Raw genomic sequence first — 23,757 nt, 5'->3', positions numbered from 1 at the left:
TCACCCTTCTCTCTCTCTCTCCTCCTTTCTCCCTCTCTCTTTTTCGATCTCTCTCTCTCTTCCTCTCTCGCTCTTTTCCATTCTCTCTCCCCCTTTCCCTCTCTCTATTTTTTGTCTCTCTCTGTCCCTCTCTCTCTCCCTCTCTTTTTCCCATTCTCTCTGTATTTCTCTCTCTCCTCCTCACCCTGTCTCACCCCCCCCCTCACTCTCTTTTTCCATCCTCCTCCTCAGTCTGTGTGCAGTACAGATGTTTTCTGTTCATGCCCTGCTCTTTTGCTGTGAATACCTGTCAAGTAACGGACAGTTCTTTACGGCGTGTGTGACCGTGAATGCTCTTCTTGTTATTACTGTAATGTCTCCATTTGATGGTGTGCAAATTGATGCTGTGTGATGGCCCAGCGTCAGAGAAAACCGCAAGATTCAGGAAGAAAACGTGTCCTGACACGCGAGACTGCCGCGCATTACGCGGGAAAAGGCAAAGCGGCGCTCGGTGCTCCGCTGCTGGCAGAAAGCACGGGAAAATGGCCCAGTGATGTCAGAGGCAGCATGATTGCCTTGTCATTTTTCTGTCTGAGAGTGTTTTCTTACAGCCAAACGATCAATTCTGTGGAAAAGGGAATATGTGTGCTTACGGGCAGGCGGTGTTGTGGCTCCCGATCACACCTTGTTAGCAAACGTGTGGAAAGACACCATGCTCTGGGTGTCCATCACCAGGCCAGCTTCAGCATCTCATTATAACTTAGACATTTGAGCTGCATTGTGAGTGAAAATAAGAAATGATAAGTAAATTTAGTTATTAGCAAGTGAGATCTTTTTGGAGTATTTTAGTATTAATATTACAGAAATCCATAGAAATTGGGGACCCTTTATTTTGAGTGGTACTTTTTGGATGAAAACAAACTCTCAGTAACTTGTGAACAACATATCAATGATGTAGCAGCAGTGAAGCTTCTGAATGCATTCAGTGGATTATGAATAGATTTTTAATTAACTGTGTAAAAAATTGTTTATAGTCTGTGGAATTCAGTTGTTTTTCATTTAGCATCTAAAGTCAAATATGTAGATGTTTAACCTGAGAAGCGACTGAACATGTAACAGGTTTAATACTGACCGTCTCAACACCCTCAACAAGCTGTTACAGACACACTGACACCATTCTGTACCTGGAGTTTAACTGGATTAGGGTTTGGTTAAATTAGGATTAGGGCCAGGGTGAGAGATAGGATTAGGTTTTGGGTTGAGGTTAAGGTTAGGATTAGGATTAGGACCAGTGTGAGGGATAGGATTAGGTTTTGAATTGAGTTTAAAGTTAGTGTTAGGGTTAAGGCCAGGGTTAGGAATTAGGTTTTGGGTTGAATTTAAGGTTAGGATTAGGATTAAGGCCAGGGTGAGGATTAGGATTAGGTTTTGGGTTGAGATTATAGTTAATGTTAAGATTAGTGCCAGGGTGATGGTTAGCATTAGGTTTTGGGTTGAGGTTAAGGTAAGCGTTAGGATTAGGGCCAGGATGAGAGTTAGGAATTAGGTTTTGGGTTAATGTTAAGGTTAGTTTTAGGATTAGGGCCAGTGTGAGGGTGAGGATTAGGTTTTGGGTTGAGGTTAAGGTTAGGATTAGGATTAGGGCCAGGATGAGAGGAAGGATTAAGTTTTGGGCTAAGATTATAGTTAGTGTTAGCATTAGGGTGAGGGTGAGAGTTAGGATTAGGTTTTGGGTTGAGGTTAAGGTTAGGGTTAGGATTAGGGCCAGAGTGAGGTGCTGTGTAAGGTTAGGTTTTACTTAATGGAAGTACCATATTTGGTCTACTTCATGTAACATATTAACAACACATCATTAATGTAAGTAATGTATCAACAGCACATCTTCAAGACGTTTACTTCAAAGTATTCAGATCCTTCACTACTGCTACTACACTGATATGTTGTTGATGTGTTATTGATACTTTGCTAAGAGTTTATTAATCATCTACAAATGACCGCTCCAAATAATGTTACCAGGTCAAAATGTTTGGGCATTCCTTGTTATACCATCATCTTTAAAGGGAACTTTGGACATACTTAAATGATTGAGATAATTAAGGTTGAATGGAACCAGGAGTTATGATGTCTATAACACAAATATAGCAATTTATTATTAACCATTATTCACCAGCTTTTATTTGGAATGCTGATGATCATAAAATAATGGAAAATCTGACAACATATGTTTTCTTTTGGGACTATTTTGCCTCACAACGCCCTCACAGTGCACCTCTCCATCAAAAATGTATTTTAAAAGTATGTTTTAGGTCAAAACCCTCTGATAAAACAGTTTATCCGACATCAGGCAGTCATAACCATTTCATGTAATAGCTTTCTGTGAGGGAGCTTTTAGGGGTGGATGTCTGGTTCCTATCACCACCACTGTGAACAATTCCGACTCTGTAAGTTTCTCTGGAACAACTCTGATTTACTTTGTTTACATCTCAACCATTTAATTAGGCACAAATTTTGCAAAATCAGTGAAGTTCCCCATTAAGGCATTACATGCATGTCCCGCCTCCCTCCCGTAGCTGAAGCGCCTTGCAGAGGGAAGTTGTGAAGGGATGTGACAAGGCAGGCAGGCAACGTTAAGTGTGCCGTTGCCAGTCAGTCAAAATCTCTTTCACCAACTCCCTGAAGACTGCACTATCAGAAACAAGCGGTTGTCAGACCACTGTTTTAGCTCACTCAGAGCAGTGTCAGGCTGACAACAGGGCACAGTGCCAACATGTGCAAACTGGTCCTGAGTCAGAGCTTAAAATTAAATGCACACCCTGCAAGAAGACGTCTTAAATTTGTTAAAGACAAAAGCTTTTTTGCATGTGTAGTGTTCTCCATAGTTAATACGTTAACCTGCTCCCTTTCTAGTGCACTTCATGGTTAAGACATTAGACTGCTTCCTGTGTAGTGTACTCCATCACTAAGACATTATCTTGCTCCCTAGTATACTCCATAGTTGATGCAGTAGCTTGCTCTCTCAGTAGCACAGTCCCTACTTAAGAAAAGCATTCGCTCCCTATGTAGTGCACTTAATAATAAAGACATTAGCTTGCTCCCTATGTGAAGCACTCCATAGTTAAGACATGTCCTTGCTGCTTATGTAGTTCCCTTTAGTACATATTATCTTGCTTCTTATATAGTGCACTCCAAGTTAAAGCCATAGATTTCTCTCTATGTAGTACACCCTATTGTTAAGACACAAGCTTGCTCCCTATTAGTGGCCTTCATAAGGTGTAAAAGAAATGGCTTGCTCCATTTGTGGAACACTTCATAGTGAAGACATTAGCTGGCTCCCTATGTAGTGCACTCCATGCTTAAGGCATCAACTTGCACTCTGTTTAGTGCACACCATAGTTAGGACGTTAGCATTCTCCCTATTCGGTGCAATCCATAGTTAAGTCAAGCACTTGCTCATTATGTGGTGCCCTCCAAACTTAAGACATTAGCTTGGTCCTTATGTAGTGCACTCTGTAGGTGAGATATTACCCTGCTTTCTATGTAGTGCACTCCTTAGTTAAGACACTAGATTGCTCCTCATTTAGTGCACTCCATGGTTAAGACATTAAACTGCTCCCTACATAGTGCACTCAATAGTTAGGACGTTAGCATTTTCCCTATGTAGTGCAATCCATTGTCCTTAGTTGGTCCCTATGTAGTGCACTCTACAGGTAAGACATTAGTCTGCTTCCTATGTAGTGCACTCATTGGTTAGGACACTAGCTTGCTCCTCATGTAGTGCACTCCATAGTTAAGAAATTAACTTGCTCCCTAAGCAGTGCACTCCATAGTTAAGACAAGCACGTGCTCCCTTGGTCCCTATGTAGTGCACTCTACAGGTAAGACATTAGCCTGCTTCCTATTTAGTCCACTCCTTAGCGTGCTCCACATGTAGTGCACTCCACTCTTAAGATGTTAGCTTACTAAGCTTACTAAGTAGTGCACACTGTAATTAAGACATTAGCTTGTTTCCCATGTAGTGCACGCCCTAGTTAAGGTAGTATCTTTCTCCCTATGCATTGCGCCCTTTAAAGTGCAAAAGAAATTGCTTACACCCTCTTCAGTGCAGTGCATAGTGAATTCAAGGTCTTGCTTCTTGTGTGATGCACTCCGTAGTTAAGATGTTGCCTTGCTCCCAATGTAATGCACCACATAAAATGCATAAGAAAATGCTGGCTTTTTGTGTAGTGCACTCCATAGTTAAGACCTCTGCTTGTTTCCAGTGTAAGTTGTTAGAGAAACTGCTCGTTCCCTATGTAGTACAGTCCAAAGTCGAGATATTAGCTCGCTCCCTATGTAGTGCACTCCGTAAGGTGTAAAAGATGATTACTACACTTACTAATCATCTTGCATGCAGAGAAAATTATACATGAGCAGATGGCGTTTAATTGATCTTATGTGAGCACATTTACTTTGCAACGCTCAGCTCGCCTGCTGTCAACTTTACAAATGCTGTCCCTGAAACACACTGTTTTTGTTTGCGCTAGCTTTACAAGATTACAGTTATGAGTCATGCATGCTGGGGTGCGCTATATGCGCCTGTTATATATTCATATATGCACTTTCCGAGAACACTTGGCACAGATTGCCTGTTCTATATGATTCAGAACTAATATTGTGTGGCCTTGAATCTCTGGTTCTCATGATTTATTCAGGGTTTGGTGCCCATTATGTATTAATGAGAAGGAGTAAAGGGTCACCACTGGCCAGCCTTTACCATTGCTAAGTGTCAAGATATGGGCTGTGTTGCAGAGATTCCTCTTGTTCAGTCAAAGGCTTAGCATTGCTTAGTGAATATTAAATGTTTCAGTGGCCTCTAAGCTCCTCCTTGAGCCATGCTTTTTCTCTATGATGGCTGATAGCTGGGGTTTTTATGTTTTGCTCATCTGCTCCATCTCATTTCCAGTAGAGAAGGTCCCAAGGTTGCAGGACCAAGGCCAAAATAATTAGCTTGCTCCCTATGTACTCTGTACAAATGGCTTGTCAGTTCAACCTAAAAAAGTGACTTCATGTACAACTCCATTACCAAAAAAGCTGGGATGCTATGAAAAATGTAAATAAAAACAAAATTCAATGATGTGCAAATCATTTAAACCCTATATTTCATTGGAAATAGAACTAAGACAACAAATCAAATGTTGAAACTGAGAAATTTTATTGTTTTTTTGAAATTACATGCCCATTTTGAATTTGATGCCAATAACACTTTCCAAAGACAACATTTTTGGAAGTGTCAAAGTCAAATTTCAAAGTCAATTTTATTTGTATAGCGCTTTTTACAACTGATGTTGTCACAAAGCAGCTTCACAGAAATCCATTAAGGACAAAGTTTCAACATGAACTGTAAATCCTCCAGGTGAGCAAGCCAGGGGCGACAGTGGCAAGGAAAAACTCCCTCAGAGCTGGGGAAGAAACCTTGGGAGGAACCAAGGCTCACAAGGGGGGACCCATCCTCCTCTGGTCAAACTACCTACAAAATTATTATACTATTGATATTAATAGTAGTAGTAGTAGTTAGAGTCCATGAAAACTCCAGTGTGGGGTGGGCAGCTAGTCCAAGGCAAGTGGCAGTAGCTGGGCAAGTGGCGGTGACTGGGGCGTGGGCAACTGGCATGAAGCGGGTAGCAGGACAGCTCGACAGACAATCATCCATTGGTGTCCGGCCGGATTCTTGTTTATTCAACTCAGATTGAAAGAATTCCTTATTCAAGCTATTTATTTAGGTTGAATTAAACTAGTTAATTTAATTGTTACTACTTGAGCTAATTTTTAGGTTGGATTGATGAGCCATTTTTTCATTGTAGTACCTTTAAGGTGTACAAGACAATACCTTGCTCCTTATGTAGTGCACACCCTGGTTAGGCCAAATACCCCCTATACAGTACACATCCATAGTTAAGACATTAGCTTGCTCCCTATTTAGTGCACTCCATAAGATGTAGAAAAAATGGATTGCTCCTTATATAGTGCACTTCCTAGTTAAGCCAAGTGCTTCCTTTCTCTGTAGAGCACTCAGTAGTTAAGAAATGATCTAGTGTACCCTATATGGTGTAAAAATAGCTTGCTCCCTATGTAGTGCACTCAACACTTAAGACATTATCCTGTTCCATATATAGTGCACTTCATAAGGTGAGAAAGAAATGGACTGCCTGCTTTGCAGAATTAAGACATTAGTTTGTTCCCTATGTATATAGTGCACCCTATAAGTCCCTTGCTTCCTATGTAGGCACTCCGTAAGGTGTTACATAAATCACTTAGTAGTGCACTCCATCAAGTGTAAAAGATAGCTAGTACATTAGCTCACTCCCTCTGTAGTGCACTCCATAATATATAAAAACAATAGCTTTTTTCCACTGAAATACAGTCCTTAGTTAAGACAGTAGCTCACTTCTTATGTAGTGCACTCTATAAGTCGTAAAGTGCTTGCTTCCTACGTAGGGCTTGCATCACTGCTGTATTGCTGTCAAGCTAAAAACATCTTCCATCCTCTCAGAACTGAACTGTCCATGGTGTATTATTATCATTAGTTGTAGAAAGACAGTTTTATTTGTATTTCAAGCCCGAAGGTACTTCAAAGAATCTCATGGTTGCTTTGATATGGCTCTTTTTATTTCTACATACAAGCATTGTAGCAAACAACAGAGAGAATCCTTAATTCATTTGTCAGGAATGTGCCAGTCCATAACTGGATTTCAGATCTCCTGAAACACTTAGCAATCCACACTAGTCTGTAAACAATGGCCATCAATTGAAGTATGAATACAATTTTAATTTCTGGTGTATTTGCAACAGGGCAGAAGTGTCATTTTCCATTTGGAGGGAAAAACCATGTCACGAAGGTTACAGGGCTTAAAAAGATGCTTAAAATATTAGACACAGCTCCAAAAGTTGGTATGTACATTTACACAGTTGATCTAAGATTAATTAATACATTTCCCTTGTGATTTCTTTGATTTTATCCTGTTTCATAGACACTCTGCATCTGTAAAACAGCTCATCACAAAACCAATTTTCAACATTTGAGAAACCATTTTTAATATAAAACTGTATTTTTAAGAGGTTTAACTTTGGAATTTAATAAAACAGATTCATGTTTCCTTTTTATGTCATTAATTTTACACTACATTTAAAAATATGTATTTAATTTTAAAAATTCATTTGTCACAGAGATTGTGGTCACTGGTGTTATCAGGACTCATATTGCATTTTAACTCAGTATTTTCAGCTCTATTAAACTGCTTCTTTGGGTCGAGGCTCATCAGAGAGGAAGCAGCTCAAGGCAGGACAGGGCGAGTCACACTTGCTCACTATATTTCATTAATGTATTAATAATATTGCTTATCAGGCAGCACATAACTGCTATGTGTCACTGGTGTTATGTGCTTTAATGGATGGGTAATTCAAATTTAGTCAAAATAATGACATACATCATTTTTATTACTGATTTCAAATAGTTGCACAAGGTCACCTGACCAACGATGAGTCAGTGAATTTACAAAATTCCCAGTTTTAACCAGAATGTCACTGAGGTCACAGTCACTGGTGTTACACCATATTCATACAACACCAGTGATGGTAAAATATGTTTGGAAGCTCTCTTAGGTGATCTAAGCTTAGTCCAATTAAAACCCTTCATTGCTCGCTAGCAGCTCAATACAGACTCACACAACTCATAGAGTGATGTGAGTCTGTGACACTTCTCTGGTGGCAGATTTAAACAAGTTAAAGTGGTCAAAGTTTTACACAAAATGTTCTATGTGATAGATCTTGACTCTGCATGTTGTTTAAATCAGACCAGGCCTGGTCACTTTCTACCCTGGTCACTTCATCCAAGCTTGCCTGCTTTTTGAGACATGCTGTTCAGCTTGTCTTGACTGAACACTTTCCTGCACACCCTACCCCCTCTGCCCACGGATGTTTGAAACAACAGGGTGTGAAATTAAGAGGGGCATCGCAAGCCCCTTGGTGCGGAGAAAACACTGGCAGGCTTTTAGTGTGAACGCGCAGATCTCTCAATCCCACTAACGCTGGGGGAATTTGAGAGGACACACATCCAAATGGCTTTAAATGGGAAAAGGATGTTAACTTTGGCACCTTTTCTAGGTCAGTCCGCTACCTGTTATCTCTACCTAATAACCGTGGGGCGGGAAAAGTAATATGTCTTGCTTTCCATCTCCCTGGGTCAACTGGGCCTTGCAGTCCACCATTTCCCTTCTACTGTAAAACTTGGCTGCGCACAAGCTGAGGTCATCAATAATGGCTGAACGGCATTTTGCCAATGAATATTTCATTAACGGAGCTGTTTTGCTTAACTTATTTGCAAAGTGTCATCTCAACTGTCCCTATTACCTCTCAGAAAATGTGAAAAGCCAAATAAGGATAAGGGGGAAGATCAAGGGCATCAAGAGGAATGCTTCACATGCACAAACTGTCCCCTTGAAGTCCAGTTATAGCTGAGTTTAAAAAGGCCATGGAGCTTCACCAGGCGTGCTCTCTTTAATCATTATCTGTATGGCTAAAACCATTGTAGTGAAGAATGAATTATTTTATGTAGTTAATCGCAATTAATCACTCAAGTTTGCACCAAAAGTAAGTTTTTCCCCATTTAAAAAGCACTGCATTATGTTATAGCTATATAAATTGGACACAAAAGGCTTAATTCAGTAATATTATTGTAATTATGTGAACACACCTTTCAGTTTTTCCAAGAAATCTGCAGGGAATATTTTTTCCAAAGTTCAGTCTTAGAAGTTGGCTGCATTTTCTGCTTCTCTTAATACAGTTCATAGATTCTTGTTGCTTTTGTTAGTTTGCTGCTCTTTGATTTATCCATAGGTCTCCAGTGAGAAATGTCCAGCATAGTCCACTGAAAGTGCTGAAGGTCTCACTTTGAAAGCCATTTAAAAGCTGTGTTTTAATGAGATGGCTGCAAACATGGATTGTATCATAGCAACGTGCAGGGCATGGTCTCACTTTACTGGGATAGTCCACTATAGTACCCTATAGATTATCTACAGACGTTCAAGTAGTTAACAAACTATCTATAACTCAGTTGATTCTAAACAGTGGTGGGGTTATAGTAAATATTTGGACCAGGGTGAGGGTTGGGTTAGGTTTTGGGTTGAGGTTAAGGTTAGAGTTAGGATTAGAACGAGGTTTAGATTTATGACTTATGGTCGAAGATATTTAGTTGGATGTAACTTGAAAGTAATTTTAAGGGTTAAACTAGGAAAATGTGTTAACAGCTTAAAAAATCAGTGGCATTAACACATTTTTCATGCATTAACATGTTAATATTGACATCCCTCCCATGACATGTTCTATTTGTGTCACACTGGCTTTATTGCTTCTTTTTATGTGTATTACAGCACAATCCTGATGTTAGCTCATGTGAAGTGTACATGCAATTGTACAACAAACATCCTCTATATAATCTTGTAGTAAATATATGTATGTAAATATATGTAAATTTCTAGTCAGAAGGGATGCCTTATATTGATTCTGACTCTTCTCTTCTCCATGCTCCTTAAAAGAGGCTTTAAAAATAGCTATTTGCGTCTATTAGGGTGAGTCGAGATTGCGTAAGAGCTGGCAGAGCCCTCTTTCCAATAAACTCTGACGCAAGGCAGAAAAGGGCAGAGCGAAACGTAGGCAAGATTGAGATCCAGAAGAGCTGCTGCTAGGAGGTGGTATAGGGTCAGGGTGGTTTAGGATGAGCTGCAACTGACTTGTAGTGGCCAAGAAACCCTTTTCACACTTCCAGATTTGAAGCAGTAAAAGTCATCGTAGTAGAGAAAACATTACAGCCGTGGTAGAATTTAGGAACGAGAATATAAAGGACTAGTTTTTCTCCAAGAAATATTTAGCTCATTTGGAGCAGGTTTTCAGAGAGGAGCACAAGAGGAGAGAAGCAAGCTTGACAAGGGCTACAAGCTTTTCTTTGGGAATTACAAATGTTAGACTAGCTCTGTATGCCCAACCTCCTGCCCACACAACACAGAACAGCTGCAAACACAGCGAATGCAAAAAAACAGCAAAAGACACACTGAAAAGAAATTTCAAATGGTGACCGTACGACTGCTCATCCCTTTAGAGTGAGACTCAGCCAGACATTTTAACGTCCAGTTAGAGGTACCAACCAAGCATAAGAAAAAGGAACTCAAAACCAGATTATCTGGACATCCGGAAAGGTTAGTTAGGCATAGGTAGGTGTCACAGAAGTACATCTTAGATGTAGAAGCTTGTTCTAGGTTTATAACAAAGTAAATAAAGCTACTGGATATTAAACTAGCCAGGAAGCTAACAAACCAGGCCACAGCTTTAGTCTTTTAGGCCTCTTAAAATCCCAGGCTTAGTGCATACTAAGGCACAGCACACTGTTAAAAAGCAAATCTGGGCCTTGCCATGGCAAAAGGGCTCGCGTGGTCTAGGGATCTTCAGAGCTAAGTCATCTGGAGCAATATGCTCCTGGCAGGCTCTCCCAAGGTGAACAGGTCTGGAGTGAAGACCCAGACTAACTTGATCCAAAAACCCCAGTACCCTCCATGTTAAAGTTACGCAGAAAACCGCATACCCTGCCCGGGAGAGGGTTACTGGGACCTACCCCTGGAGCCAGGCCTGAGGTTAGTGTTCCCTGGCGTGCGCCTGGTGTCTGGGCAGCCCACGTTACCCAGCCGGGCTCAGCCCAAAAAGGCAACGTGGGGGGACCATGTGGACCCACTACCTGCAAGGTCTAGCATGGGGGACTGGTGCAGTGCTGTATAGGCAGTGGGAGATGGCAGGGAGGCCCTTGGTGGCATAGACCCCTGCGGCAGAAACTGGCTCTTACGTACGTGGAATGTAACCTCAATGGGAGTGAAGGAGCCAGAGCTTGTGCGGGAGGTTGAGGGGTACCAACTAGATATATTTGGGCTCACCTCCACCCACAGTGTCAGCGCTGGAACTCCTTGATAGGGGTTGGTCTCTCCAGGAGTTGCACAGGGTGGAACCAAAGTCTGAATGTGTTCAATGCAAATTATAAGGGCAACAGTTCATCCCCCTACAAATATTGAAGAGAACACGTCCCCCTGCCCCCCATACAAACATCTTCACCTATAATACAACAAAAACGTCTGTTGACTTACCTCCCAACAGGCACAACAGTTACTATATTCTAGTAAACAACATCCGCTCACTTTCTTGGGTAACTTGTCATGGGATCCCTACTTTGTAGCCCTGTAGGTAATTCTGGAAAATAAGCTTGTAGACCTTGTCAAAGTTCCTCATCTCTGAAGATGTAAACTGCTCCACCAAGTGAACAATGTCTTCTATTAAAAAATAAGATAAATACTTTAATGAGGACTTAACATTATGTGAGTCCTTTTACATTCTCGTTTAAAATGTTGCCAATGCTGTAATGTTTTACCTACTATTATGCCCCCCTCTGTATTGAATCTAAACATGAAAAGGGTCTAAATCGGTGCTGTGGGGACCCTCATAGGGCACCGACCAAAAGTGAGGTTTGTCCTTGATCCAGAGTTTTCCTCAGATGTTCCCCATCTTGCAAAACACTTTGTAAAGTCTTTAATTGACATATCTGTCATATTGCTTTAAAAATATGTTTTGCTCTAACAACCCTGCCGCTGTCCTTCTCTGACAGATATGCGAGAAAAAATGATATGCGTATTGATTTTCCCCTGTCTGTTCTTCAAGCCTTGCTGCAATTTGTTGAAATCATTATGCCATCTCTGCCTTTTGTGGCCTGGCCTTTATATTGGACACTAGTGCTCACTTTGGGCCAAAGCAGGCTCATGATGAGAGTTTATAACCACCATGAGCTCCAGTTCTCTTTATATCAAGCTAATTACTGAAGCAAGAACAGGAGCATTAACAATAATTGTCTCTGCATAGATGATATTAAAATGGAAATGTGTGCATTATCGTCATGCACGATCTTGAAAATTTCATCGTCTATTCAGTTTTATGACAATGCGAATAACATTAAAATGAACAGAATACACAATCGCTTGTGCAGTTGCAAATTCATGATCACCTGTTAAGAAATTTATGTAATGGCATGAATAAATTTCCCCCAACAAGCCAAGAACATTCTCTATCTCTCAGAGTCAATTTATCTATCTGTCTGTTTCTGTCTTGTGTAGGAGATCAGTGACACCGAAATCATGGAGCTGGCCCACAGTGCCTTGGGAAGGATGACAGTCATCCGGCAGATTTTTCCGTTGTGGAGAGACAGCAGTGTGAGCTGTATGAGGAACAGCCATCGCATCTCCTCCCTGCTCTGCGACCCCCAGGAGGGCTACTTGCAGTCACTAGAGGTCAGTTCCCATCGATGCGCTGTCACTTTGAGAATCCTCAGGGAGTCCCACAAGTGTCAGTCTTGGGGCCCATGTTGTTTCGTTAAATGTGAGCCTGCACAAGCCTCAGAGGCAACCAAATTCAATTATTGGCAGCCCTTAATAAAAAAAAAAACCACATTGTCAGGAGCACACTAATATTGGTTTGACATCTTGAGGCCAGAGGGTATACAGATGCGTAATCAGGCATTATAAAACCAGGTTTGCTGAAACAGACCTTGCTCAGTGAGGTGTGATCTGCAGTGATTCTTCTCATGCCAGAACCACAGCTCAAAACAACACTGCATATTTTAGTGAAGATGATGAAACTGAAGGCTGGAAATATATAGGTTTCAAAAACACATGATGAAACCTGAAGAATTTGCTGTTCCAAGACTAACTTATTTCAGAAAAGTATCTGCACAGTAATCTTAATACACTATATGGACAAAAGTATTGGGACACACTTCTTCATCATTGAATTCAGGAGTTTTATTTAGTCCCATTTTCCACTGGTGTATAAAATCAAGCACCAAGCCATGCAGTCTGCCTTTACAAACATTTGTGAAAGAATGGGTCCAACATCAGTGTCTGACCTCACAAATGCTCTTCTGGATGAATGTGTAAAAATTGCCACAGACACTTTCCAAAATCATATAGAAAGCTTCTCAGAAAAGTAAAAGCTGTTATAATTGCAAAGTGGGGACCAAATCTATATTAATGCCCATGGATTTAGAATGGGACATCATAAAAGCTCCCATAGGTGTAATGTGTAGGTGTCCCAATATTTTTTGTCCATATAGTGAATATTCCTATGTGTAAAAAGATAATGTCATTTATTAAAAAGACTGTAGTGATTGCTGCCCAGTAGGGAATCCTGAGGGACTTCTAGGCTCTCAGAGAAGTCCTAATGATTTCTGGGAACCCAAAAAAAAAAATGTAACTTTTAGTTAATTTTTTAGTAGAATCATAATGCTTGTTGTATTTGAATAAGTATTGCAGCAATACTCTTATTTCATTGATAAGTTTTGGTTGGGAACCAACGAGGTCTTGAAACATTTAAGCTAGCTCTTCCATTGGCTTGGGCAGGGGTGTCCAAACTTCAAAGAGGGCCAGATGGTACTGTGTCAAAATATGTGAGGGCTGAACTATTATTCACAAACTATTCAAAATATTATGTTTTCAAAACACCAGTGCATAGAAACTGAGCTACTGTGTTTCCTATCACTACATGAAAGATGCATAAGGCTTTTTTTTTGTTGGATCGTTCATTCAGAACAGTTTGGATTGAGAAGCGCTTATAAAAAATAATTAAATGGTTTAAGAGTAACAATACAACATGTCTGTTGTATTAATCATATTCTTATTCACATGTTAACGTGTTGAAAAATATACTTTGTGATACAAACTAAACAAAATTCTATACATTTCTGGTTTTGTTAGATAACGTTCTTTACATATCACATAAACACAGCTTAGCCACATTGTTGTTCAACCTTAAAGGGTTAATATTTACTGAACTACTGAATTTGCTCTGATAAGAAGTTTTCCATCACGCCAAGATTGCCAGTTCTGAGTGTTTAGTTTGAGCTTTATGTCTGTAGTCTTGACTAAATGAAGTTCAGTAAATGAAGCTACAGGTCTGATCAGCTGCCACCATCAGGTGAAAGGAAGAACTGCAACATACTGGCTACTGGCTGGCGGGCCGATTAAAAAAAACTGTAAAACAAAAGCCGGGGGCCAATTAAAATCCACATCTAGAATAGGTCTAAAATGTTATTATACACCAGTTTTTTGAGTGTGATTTTTGATCATCACTGTTGCTGCCAAATTCCATGATTGTCTTACATCAGAATTAGCAGTTAGAGCAGTTTTTCTACAATAATTGCACAATTTGCGTTGACTTCATCCCGTTTTTGGAAGCAACGACCCAAGCTTCTGCCTCTGGAAATTCCCTGAGCCAACCTGAACTCCCTCTTTCCATCATGGAGAACAGATGGTGGTGCTTCGCATCAACTCCTCCAGCATGATTGCTTTTCAATAATTCATGCAAAAGAGGGTTAAGCGCTCTCTGATGTTAGACCACCTTCAGGACAACAGAGCCTCTGGTTCACGGAGGTCGTGATGCTATCAGCATTTCATTGGCAAATTTGCAGCTTCAACAAAACAAGCTCCCTGAGGATGTTACCAAGCCTGCCATAGATCAACAGATTACCCTTGTTGATCTTTGTCGCTTTGCATTTTTTTTGCATTTGTCTCTTGCTGGTCAGAGGCAGAAAATGCCAAAGGCAAATTTCAACCTGGCCTACTTCTACTAATGTCAACAATATGGTGGACTGCAAGTTGTATCAGCAACCTGCCAAATACTATTCACCATCAACCACACAGTTCATCTCATGTTGTCATTGCTGGATAATGAGGACAACAACAATGTTTTATACATGAACTCAAAGAGTGACTGACAGGTAGCAGCGGAAAGGGCACTGTGTCAGGTAGCATTTGTCTGTTTTTTCTTTTTTTTTTCCACCCATTGAAAATAGTGCTTCGAATTGAGTCTGAGAACAATAGATTTAGTTTTCAGCCTTTCTGCCCCATCTCCCAATATCTCCAGAAAATGCTGCCTCAGCAGTGTCTTAGCCTACAAGTGCCAGCTGTCTATTTAACCCTACCGTAGGAGCTGCTTCTCCACTCCTGCTCTCAGCCATATAGAATAAAACCCACCCTTATTACCTCATCATGCATGTTCTCACTCAGATCAAGGTTAAGATCAGTGTACCATTCTGGTAAGCTCTGCTGCACTCTGAGATTTGCTTACGACTGAGGAATGAAGCTATTCCATTCCTAACCCAGTTTAATGTCCCACACTAATTAGTGAAAGGTACTAAAATCTTCTAACATGCAATTTAATCTGTAATCACAGCACTGCCATATATATCATGCTGTCACATTCTCTATAGTAATCCTCAGTCTGGACATTCTCAGGGTTTTATGAAGGGTTATTAATGGAGCCTTGAGGTTCTAGAAGCAGCCATTTATGGCCCTCAGATGGTTTTCTCTAGTTAACCGGTCGCACATTCAAATCTCATCGAGCTATTCATAAAATCGCCATCCACTTTATTAGAAACACCTACCTTGTACTTCCACTCAGTGGCCACTTTATTAGAAACACCTACCTTGTACTTCCACTCAGTGGCCGCTTTATTAGAAACACCTGTCTTCGACCTACATTGACTAGCCACTTTATTAGAAACCCCAGCCTTGTACATCTACTCACTGACCACTTTAATAGAAACGCCTACCTTGTACATCTACTCACTGACCACTTTAATAGAAACGCCTACCTTGTACATCTACTCACTGGCCACTTTATTGGAAACCACTTTCTTCTGTTTCCTCTTACCGACCAGTTTTATAGAATTTCTTCTATTCTTTGTATGTCCACTCACTAGCCACTTCATAAGGAACATCTACCTTGTACTTCCACACAGTGGCCACTTTATTAGAAACACCTTCCTTTGACTTCCCTTGACTAGCCACTTTATTAGAAACCTCAGCCCTTTAGGTCCTCTCACTGACCACTTTAACAGAAACATCTACCTTGTATGTCCACTCACTGGCCACTTTATTTGAAACCACTTTTTTGTGTTTCTTCTTACTGGCCATTTTAAAAGAAATTTTGAATAGAATTAGACGTAGAATTTGCAGATATAGAATTTTAATAGAATGTCCACTCACTGGCCACCTACCTGGTACTTTCACATACTGACTGGCCACTTTATTAGAAACATCTATCGTGTACTTCCACTAACTGGCCACTCTATGAGTTCTACCTATCCTGTCTGTGGCCATGTGCAAATATATCAGCTCCCCTCTACCCCATTCATCATAATTTCTAACCACTGGACCTCTGTTGTCCAGATATTATTCAGGTGGTGGTCCTTTCTCTGCAGAGCAGAGACACTAACATATGTTTGGTGCCTGTACAAATGTATGTTGATGTTGTGGTGCTGCTGATGTTTCTACACACATAAATGTCACCGCTAGGATTAGAGTGGCTCTGTTGTCAGAAACTGACCACTGATAGCTGTTACAAACTGTGCATGGCAAAAGATGACCTTCAGTCTCTAAGGTTGAATTTTATTATAATATTACTGGCTTTCTAGTTGTTCCATTGATGTTATAACACAAGCTTAAAACCTCCTTAACCTTCTTACGCTATTCATAACCACTCATAAAAAAAGGGTTCCCTTATAGGAGCACACTGAAGGATCTCAAAATAGTCCTAGGATATTTTTTTTTCTTCTTCTAACAGTGTGGGCTGTATGCGCACATGAGCCTAAGCAGAAATGAGGTACTGTCAGTGAACATGATGTGATGCATTAATGACACAATGCCACTGTAAGACGTCTCCCCGGACTGAACAGCCACAGCTGTCTGAGGCCTGCCTGCATGTCGGAGTGCATCCGAGCATCTTGCTGGATTTTATAGCGCTTGATTTATTTTGGCTCTAGACACACATCTGGTCTTGGGAGCTGTTATGTGTTGTGTCAGATTTTAGAGGAATGTGCTACTCATGTAGTGTTTGTGTGGATATTTATATGTGTGTGTGTGTGTGTGTGTGCGTTTGGGTCTCATTTGGGCCATTATTTAGAAGGCAGTATCCAGATTTGACATCAGTGCCGCCAGACAGCCATGTCCCTGCTTTTCAGACATCCACATACATCCTGTCCCCATAAAAGTATCACAACCTCAGGACTGTAAACCCAGTCAGAACGACACCCACACAGTAAAACAGTTCAAAACAAGACACATAAAGATAGTGGATGACACAAACACTGCCAAGGATGTTTTGTCTGGGTAGCTATATGTGGTCTTGTTTTGTTTTTTAGCAGTTTGCTGTGATTATTCCTGTATTATATATTTAGACAAACATCAGTGGTCACAGTTCTTTATCGGGGCATTATAACACATTTATATTGCTCTTATTAAGCGTTAACAAACCTGTGGGTAGATAACTGACTACTCATTATTACTTTACAACTACTCATTATCAGTACTCGTAGGGGTGACTTCAGCATTTTACATTGCACCTTTATTTGTGTATTTTACATCATAACCTTTATGCACAACATTTAAGGTGTGTATTATATTCCGTATTAAGCATTCTCAGGTCAATAACAATTAAGTGGTTGCATGTTATTACAAGCAGTGTGTATTAAGCATTTTACAAAGCACTTCTAGTTGTGTTGTACACATTATATAATCTTCTTCACATTATTTAAGTGCAAATTGCTGGTAACTAACGTATCAAGCCATTAACAGGTAATTAACCGGCTACTTTATTAAGCAATGACTAGAGTAAAGCATTTTTCAAACCCTATTCTTTTGTGTAGTATAAATCTTAATCTTATGCACAAAATTTTAGGTGTCTATTTAACTTATGAAGCCAATAACAACTAATTAACTAGCTGCCTATTACTACTTTATTAAGCAATAACTAGAGTAAAGCATTTTTCAAACCCTATTCTTTTGTGTAGTATAAATCATAATCTTATGCACAAAATTTTAGGTGTCCATTTAACTTATGAAGCCAATAACAACTAATTTACTAGCTGCCTATTACTACTTTATTAAGCAGTAACTAAAGTGAAGCAATTTCCAGAGCACTTTTATTTGTGCACTATATATCCTAATCATGATAACCTTTCACATTACTTTTACCTGAGCATTAAATCTACACAAAATGTGCTTAATAATGAACTATGTGATTGTAATGCTCTCAATTTTTAACAAGGCAGTAAAGGTAATTAACTGGCTGCTCATTACAACTTTATTAAGCAATAGAGTGAATTAGCACTTTCTTAAGTTTAAATGATGACCCCAAAGCGTGCGAGTGCTTTAAAATAGGGATCTGTTTGTTTTAAGAGGTAATTGCTGATTTACTACTGAGGTATTGACCTGATGGTCAAGGAATGGTTATGCAGAAGATTATGATGTATAATACACAAATAAAAGTGCTATAGATAATGCTTAATTTACGTTAGTTAATACTAAATAAAGCAATAATAAGCAGCCAGTTAACAACCAACTTCTGGACTGTTAAGGCTTACTAAAGGCATTACAAAGGATATTACATGTTCCATAAAGGTTCAGACAGGTATGTTTACCACTGTGTTACATCACCTTTCCTTTTAAAGGTGATCTATTATGCTCATTTTCAATGTTCATAATTTTATTTTTGGGATTTACTAGAATAGATTTACATGATTCAGTGTTCCATAAGAACATTATTTTTACTGTACATGTCTGTCTGAAAAGCTATGTTAGAGCTCAATGAGCCCAATGTGCCCTGATTGGTTGGCTCACTCACTCTGTTTTGATCGGTCAACTGCCAGAGCAGTTCTGCTCCTATGCGTTCTGCCCCAGTCTTGCAGTCTACAGACAGAACCTTCTCTCCTGAACAGCTGTAAACACTGCTGTGGTTCGGCTGCAACAGTTTAAGCCAGGGTCTGATCCTGAAAGTCAGGTCAGTGTCTTCTTCACACAGCTATAGAACCGAACAAACTCTTTTCGGCCTCCAGTAGTTGCTGTGGATTGTGTGAGGGCATGCCAAGCTTGCTGGCAGGCAGGCAATAAGGATTGTGTTATGAGATTGTGTCCTTTTGTAACAAATGAAAAGGGCTGGAATTCCAACAAGGTGTTTCAGGCAGCTGAAAAAAGTGGTTTCTGTGGGAGAGAGTTTCTCCTTCTGGCATGAACTTGAGCTTTGTAACTGTGCAGACCGTTTACAAGTAAAAATCTGTATAACACTGAAGAAAATCTGGAAAAGCAGAATAGGTCCCCTTTAACAAACTTCATAGTCCTTTGGGGACTGAAGACTTCAAATGATCCAGCTTTGAATGCAAAATGCTTTGCTATTTATGTGTTATTTTGTGCTTCATATCACTCCACATGTTTTCAGTAGGAGACAGTTCTGGACTGCAGAGAGGCCAGTCTAGCACCTGTGCTCCCTGTAATGTGTTGGCAGTGTCATGTTGAAATAATCATGGACCTCGCTGAAAAAGACGTCGTCTTGAAGGCAGTATATGTTGTTCCACAATGTGTATCTTTCAGTGTTAATGGTGGCTTCACAGTTGTGCAAGTTACCAGTTTATACACCCTCATACCATGACAAACCCTGACTTTTGAACTTACTTGACTAACCCTAACTTACACTTTTTTCTTGAACTCTTTTTCCACAATGTATTGTTTCCATAAACAGAACTGAAAGGCTGATTTATCAGACAACAATACACATTTTCACTATACATCAGTCTATTTAGGATAAGCTCAAATCCAGAGAAACTCTTTGAATCAAGGTTTGTAGCTTTTTCCACTGAATGTGATGTTTGCCAACCACCTGTGTTCCATTAATTTCAGGTGTCCAATTTGTACCTCTACGACAGTGTGCTGATGCTTGCCAACGCCTTCTACAGGAAGCTGGAGGACAGAAAGTGGCACAGCATGGCAAGTCTGAACTGTATACGGAAGTCAACCAAGCCCTGGAATGGAGGCTGGTCCATGCTAGAGACCATCCAGAAGGTACAGAAATCAGATATTTCCTCCCAGTGCCTGACCCTAGCCACCTGCCTTTTGTATTTGTCCTGAGCACAGATCAGACTAAATGATTCAGTGTAACATGCTACTGAATTTGCAGAATAAAAAAATACATAGCTTTAGCTTTAAATCAGGGACTCAGAAATGTGACTGTTCAAAATGCAAATAACAGCTTCGCCCCCAAAACCAGCACCTTATTTTTTTCCTGAATTCCTCCTACTACACCACCTGTGGCTGCACAAATTGCAGGAGAACCAAGAGCTGGTTATGTCCTCCCACATGCTTTTCTGACAGGGTCAGCCAAGGGCTCTCACACTGGCCCCAACTGCCCCATTTCTGCATCCTGAGGAGCTTTCTGAGCTTCCAGGGATAGCACACTGGCTTGTGTGTGCTCTTCAATTTCATGCCTCTTTCTTGTTCTGTGAGGCACAGAGAGCTGCAGAAAGCCTCTAATCTGTCCCTGGAGGTTCCTGGCATAGATAGATGGGTCTCAGAAACTTCAGCCTCTCCAGTCATTCTACTCACTGAAACAGTAGTGCTTAAATGGTGTTCAGCATGGTCATTGTCTGATGCTTGTAATGAGCTAATCATGACATAAGAGGTAGCCTCAAGCATCTAAACTGCCCTGTTCATTTCTCCTTTCTCTGTAGGGTCGTATTACCGGGCTCACTGGAGTTATGGATTTTATGGACAATGGATCCAACTCGCATGTTCAGTTCGAGATTTTGGGCACCAGCTTCAGCGAGACCTTCGGAAAAGACATAAAGCGGGTATGTTGAAATAAACAAGAAAAAGTACTAGCTGTCAAAAGTTAGGATCTCAGAACCTCTTAGATATGAATCTATGGAGGGCTGCGCAGTCCTAGGAGCAAACAGAAAACTATATTGAAAAAGAAGTAAAAGACTCCAGCTCGAATGCCTTTATGAACTCTTGCGCTGATATGTTTCACGTTTCATGAAGGCAACTGTTGTGCATGATGCTTTGCTAGTAGAGCTAAACTCAAAATGCATTAGAACTAAAGATTTTGTGAAGCCATTTCAGGTGCAGTGCCAAACTTTTTCAACACCTCATGCTGAACTTTCTACAAAAGCTGCAGAATTGTAGTCCTACATGCAAAAAGTATTACTGGCTAGCAGCTAATTAGCTGCTAAAAGAGTTCTAGTGATCAGTGGTGTAACTAGAACCTTAAATGTGCCTTACCATATAAAAAATTAGTTAGAATTACAAAAGCAAATTGCTTGTTTACTCGCTACTGTTGTGTCTCAAACAAGTTGATGCTCTCAAGGTATCCCACTCCACCCATTAGCATGTAACTTAAGCCTAAATGTTTACATTGGACTACTGTTTAAGATTTAAAAATGATACATAATTAATGTATCATGCTGTAGGCTGTGAAGGATCTATTTAAAAATGGTTACCATGGATGAAATACATTATAAGTAGCAGGGATGGGATCTTTCTGTAAATCACGGGGGGGTACAATCTATACAATCTCACCTTCTGTATGAGAGCCCCCAGTGCCATGGTCTCTAGTGGGGTTGCCCCCCTGCACTCACTCTAAGTAGTTACAATACTAATTGTGATGAGTGAGCATCAGGAGGTTTAAGGTCACCTGTCAGGACTGCCCTCTTTTCCCTGTTCTGTTGAAGATGAGGGGTGACAGTGCAGTGGGCCTCGTAGTCCAAGCCCAGTGCAAAGCAGCAAAGGCTGCACGACATGCAGATATCATGCTGTGTCAACAGTTCTTCCTGAGAGGACAGCAGTGCCTGTCCACTCTTTGCAGAGCTCATGCAGAGACATGCAGCACGCTAGGCTGAACACGCCCTGTAAACCTGCCACCAGTTTCTGACCAGAAAGTCCTCCCACCAGGGATTTTGAAGCACATTTGTCCACAGCTGTGGCAGAATTAGTGTTTAGAGTAGGTGGCCCAGGTACAAGTTGCACTCAGAGCTGGTCGTGCTCTGTGAAACAAAGTTAAGAGTGATTTTTGTGTAGTTACCAGGCAAGCAGGGTGGCTAAGCCCAATGAGAGGCACCTTCCATAAATCTCAATCTGTTCCTTCATAATCCCTTTTTCTTCTCTTTTCTTGGACACTTTTTTGTCTGTGTTTTTGTTTTTGTTTCCACCAAGGATTTGGGTCCCATCTATCATTTAAAATAAAGAGTAATGTAAATTACAGAAGAGCGAACTGAAGCAGTCCACTGGTAATGAAGATTTAATCACCCAGCATCCCAACTTGAATTATGAACCCAGCGTATCGCATTATGGCCATTAGGATCCTGAGAGCTATGGCCATTTAGCTCACATGCACACAGACACACTCTCTCCCACAGGGGCACCGGCGTCCCCTCATACGCCCGGCACATTTATTAGCCGTAATGAAAGGCAAAGACAGCTAATGGCACGTCAAGTGCACTCAGCCTCGTTGTTGTTCATTATTAGAGCCCCAGCCTTACTGGCCTAGCCAGCGCCTCCCAACAAGACATTAATCCAGCCAACTCCATCCCTGCTCGCTATGGAGACAAATGAGTACTGCTGCTGTTTATTTGACATATGTCATGGTTCTAAAGCGCAGACACATTCACTACATCTCCTAGCTAAATTAGAAGCCTTTCAGAGGCTAAAGGAAAGCCGGAAACTTCTGCCTGGCCGCGAACAGATATCCTCAGTCGCTCGGGCCGTCTGTCTTGATGTGTTATCCTCTCTTGTCTTATCTCAATCTCCAATCTCTCCAACTTACTTGCGGAGGCCCTTCTTCCTGCCCTCGCACTTTCTCTGAGTACCGCTCCCCAGCAGATAGAACGGCTCGCAGATTAAACTTAATGGAGATTGAGGTGTTATTTTCTCATCCCTGTTCTCGTCCTAGCCAGACTGACTTTTTTTTTTTTAAATGTATGCATTTACCAGTCTGGGTAGCCTTGATTTTCAGGAGGCAATATTGCCTGTAGAAAGTCACTGCTATGGAATCAAGTCTCCCAATTTGGAACCTACATCAGATCTGCACAGAGATGTAATGAGGTGCGAGTTATGTGTCTTGTTGCTTTACACATGCTAAACCCAGAACCCCAGCAGTAAACTGTAACAAAAGTAAGTGGGCTTTGTCATGTAAACTACACCTGGGATACTCTACATGAACATAACCAATCAGATGGGATCTTTGTAATATACCATAACCAAACAGAAAGGTTCTCTGATGTAAACTGCACCTAATAAGAAGGACTCTCTTCAGTGAACTTTACCCAATCAGACGGATGTAAACTATACCCATTGAAAGGGATCTCTGATTTAAATTACACAAAGTATACAAGGAGCTCTGTGATGTAAAGTGTACCCAATCAAATGGGTCTTTGATGTAAACTGTTCACAATCAGACAAGCTGTCAGCAGCAATTTGCACCCAATCAGACGGGCTCTCTACTGTAAACTACACGCAATCAAACGGTTCTACAAAACTGCTTTAAATCAGATAGGCTTTCTGCAGTAAACTGTAGTGTTGTAGTCAAGGCCACTAGATCCAAGTCAAGACTGAGAAAGGGACACATCGAGTCCGAGTCATGACTTTTAGTAATTGACTTTGAGTCAAGACCGAGACCAGGACTGCCGAAACCAAGACAATACCGAGACGAGATTAAGATTTTTTCTTCAGAAAAAAAAAGAAATTTGTTTGTAGTTAAATGTATATTATATATTATATTATATATATAACATGTCATATGAGCTTAATATTACTTAATATGTCATATGAAACTTTCAGTTTCGCTTGTCTTCCTGCTCACGCTGCTTCTGTCTGTGTCCTAGCAACGTGTCTGCGCAGG

The 23,757-nt window shown here is 40.6% G+C and overlaps 1 protein-coding gene across 1 annotated transcript in view; it reads left to right on the top strand.

The window, feature by feature from the left end:
* The window catches only part of grid1b (glutamate receptor, ionotropic, delta 1b), a 210,679-nt gene that overhangs the window by 147,184 nt on the left and 39,738 nt on the right, over nucleotides 1-23,757 (top strand). Inside the window, exons 4-6 of the mRNA XM_036573167.1 lie at nucleotides 12,156-12,329; nucleotides 19,767-19,928; nucleotides 20,594-20,713. Of these exons, the coding sequence (XP_036429060.1) occupies nucleotides 12,156-12,329; nucleotides 19,767-19,928; nucleotides 20,594-20,713 (456 nt within the window). The remainder of the gene's footprint in view (nucleotides 1-12,155; nucleotides 12,330-19,766; nucleotides 19,929-20,593; nucleotides 20,714-23,757) is intronic.

This window comes from Colossoma macropomum, unplaced genomic scaffold, assembly GCF_904425465.1.
Source record: "Colossoma macropomum unplaced genomic scaffold, Colossoma_macropomum, whole genome shotgun sequence".
Classification (NCBI taxonomy): domain Eukaryota; kingdom Metazoa; phylum Chordata; class Actinopteri; order Characiformes; family Serrasalmidae; genus Colossoma; species Colossoma macropomum.
This window is presented reverse-complemented; position numbering and strand designations above follow the sequence as displayed.